Source organism: Bison bison, unplaced genomic scaffold (genome assembly GCF_000754665.1).
Source record: "Bison bison bison isolate TAMUID 2011002044 unplaced genomic scaffold, Bison_UMD1.0 scf7180017864482, whole genome shotgun sequence".
NCBI lineage: Eukaryota > Metazoa > Chordata > Mammalia > Artiodactyla > Bovidae > Bison > Bison bison.
The window spans coordinates 6,539,434-6,540,089 of record NW_011495042.1 but is presented as its reverse complement, the minus strand read 5'-3'; the positions used below and the strand labels follow the sequence as shown (position 1 = coordinate 6,540,089).

Here is a 656-nt window from a genome sequence, read left to right as displayed (position 1 = left end):
AGTCCGAGCCGCGCTTCAGCTCCCATCGGGTTCCATGACTCACGGCTGCACTCGGCCGGCCGGCGCTGGCGAGGGCGGAGGGAGGGGCTGTCTGCGCACTGGGGCTGCCTGGGTGCAGGTGGGGGTGGTGTGACCCCCTCGTGGGCAGGTGGGCGCCCTGGGCCCCAGCTTGGACTCCCACCTCCCTCACTCGCCTCTCTTCCACCCCAGGTTGGAGATCTGCGTGTCTCCTTCTCCTACGCGGGCCTGAGCAGCGACGACCCCGACCTGGGCCCAGCTCATGTGGTAAGCGGCTCCCCAGGCAGACAACGGGGGCCTTCCTGGGTGCAGACCCGGGCCCAAGTGCATGCTTAGGGCATACCCCTCCCCCTCGTGTGTGTGCATTTCCATGGGCCCCAGGCGGGGGAGTGGCGAGGGTCTCAGCGTGGTGCTTGAAGAGGTTCTTCCAGCCCTGTGCAGGTGCTTTCCCCGACCACTGACTTCTGCCCTGTAAATGCTCTGTCCTGCGCTCCAGACCCTGTCACCCCAGCCCCGCCTCCACCCCCCGCCCCCGGGTCCTCCCCAGGGCTGTGAAGAGAGCAGGCCAGCAGGAGCGCCTCCCCCAGGCCCACGTGGCGGCAGGGGCTGGGGCGGCCTGGGGCTCCCCACTGCCTTGG

At 69.7% G+C, this 656-nt stretch overlaps 1 protein-coding gene across 1 annotated transcript in view; it reads left to right on the top strand.

Moving 5' to 3' along the window:
* TMEM43 (transmembrane protein 43) overlaps positions 1-656 on the top strand; it is a 21,199-nt gene that overhangs the window by 15,924 nt on the left and 4,619 nt on the right. The window contains exon 8 of the mRNA XM_010862524.1: positions 20-285. Coding sequence (XP_010860826.1) covers positions 20-285 — 266 coding nt within the window. The remainder of the gene's footprint in view (positions 1-19; positions 286-656) is intronic.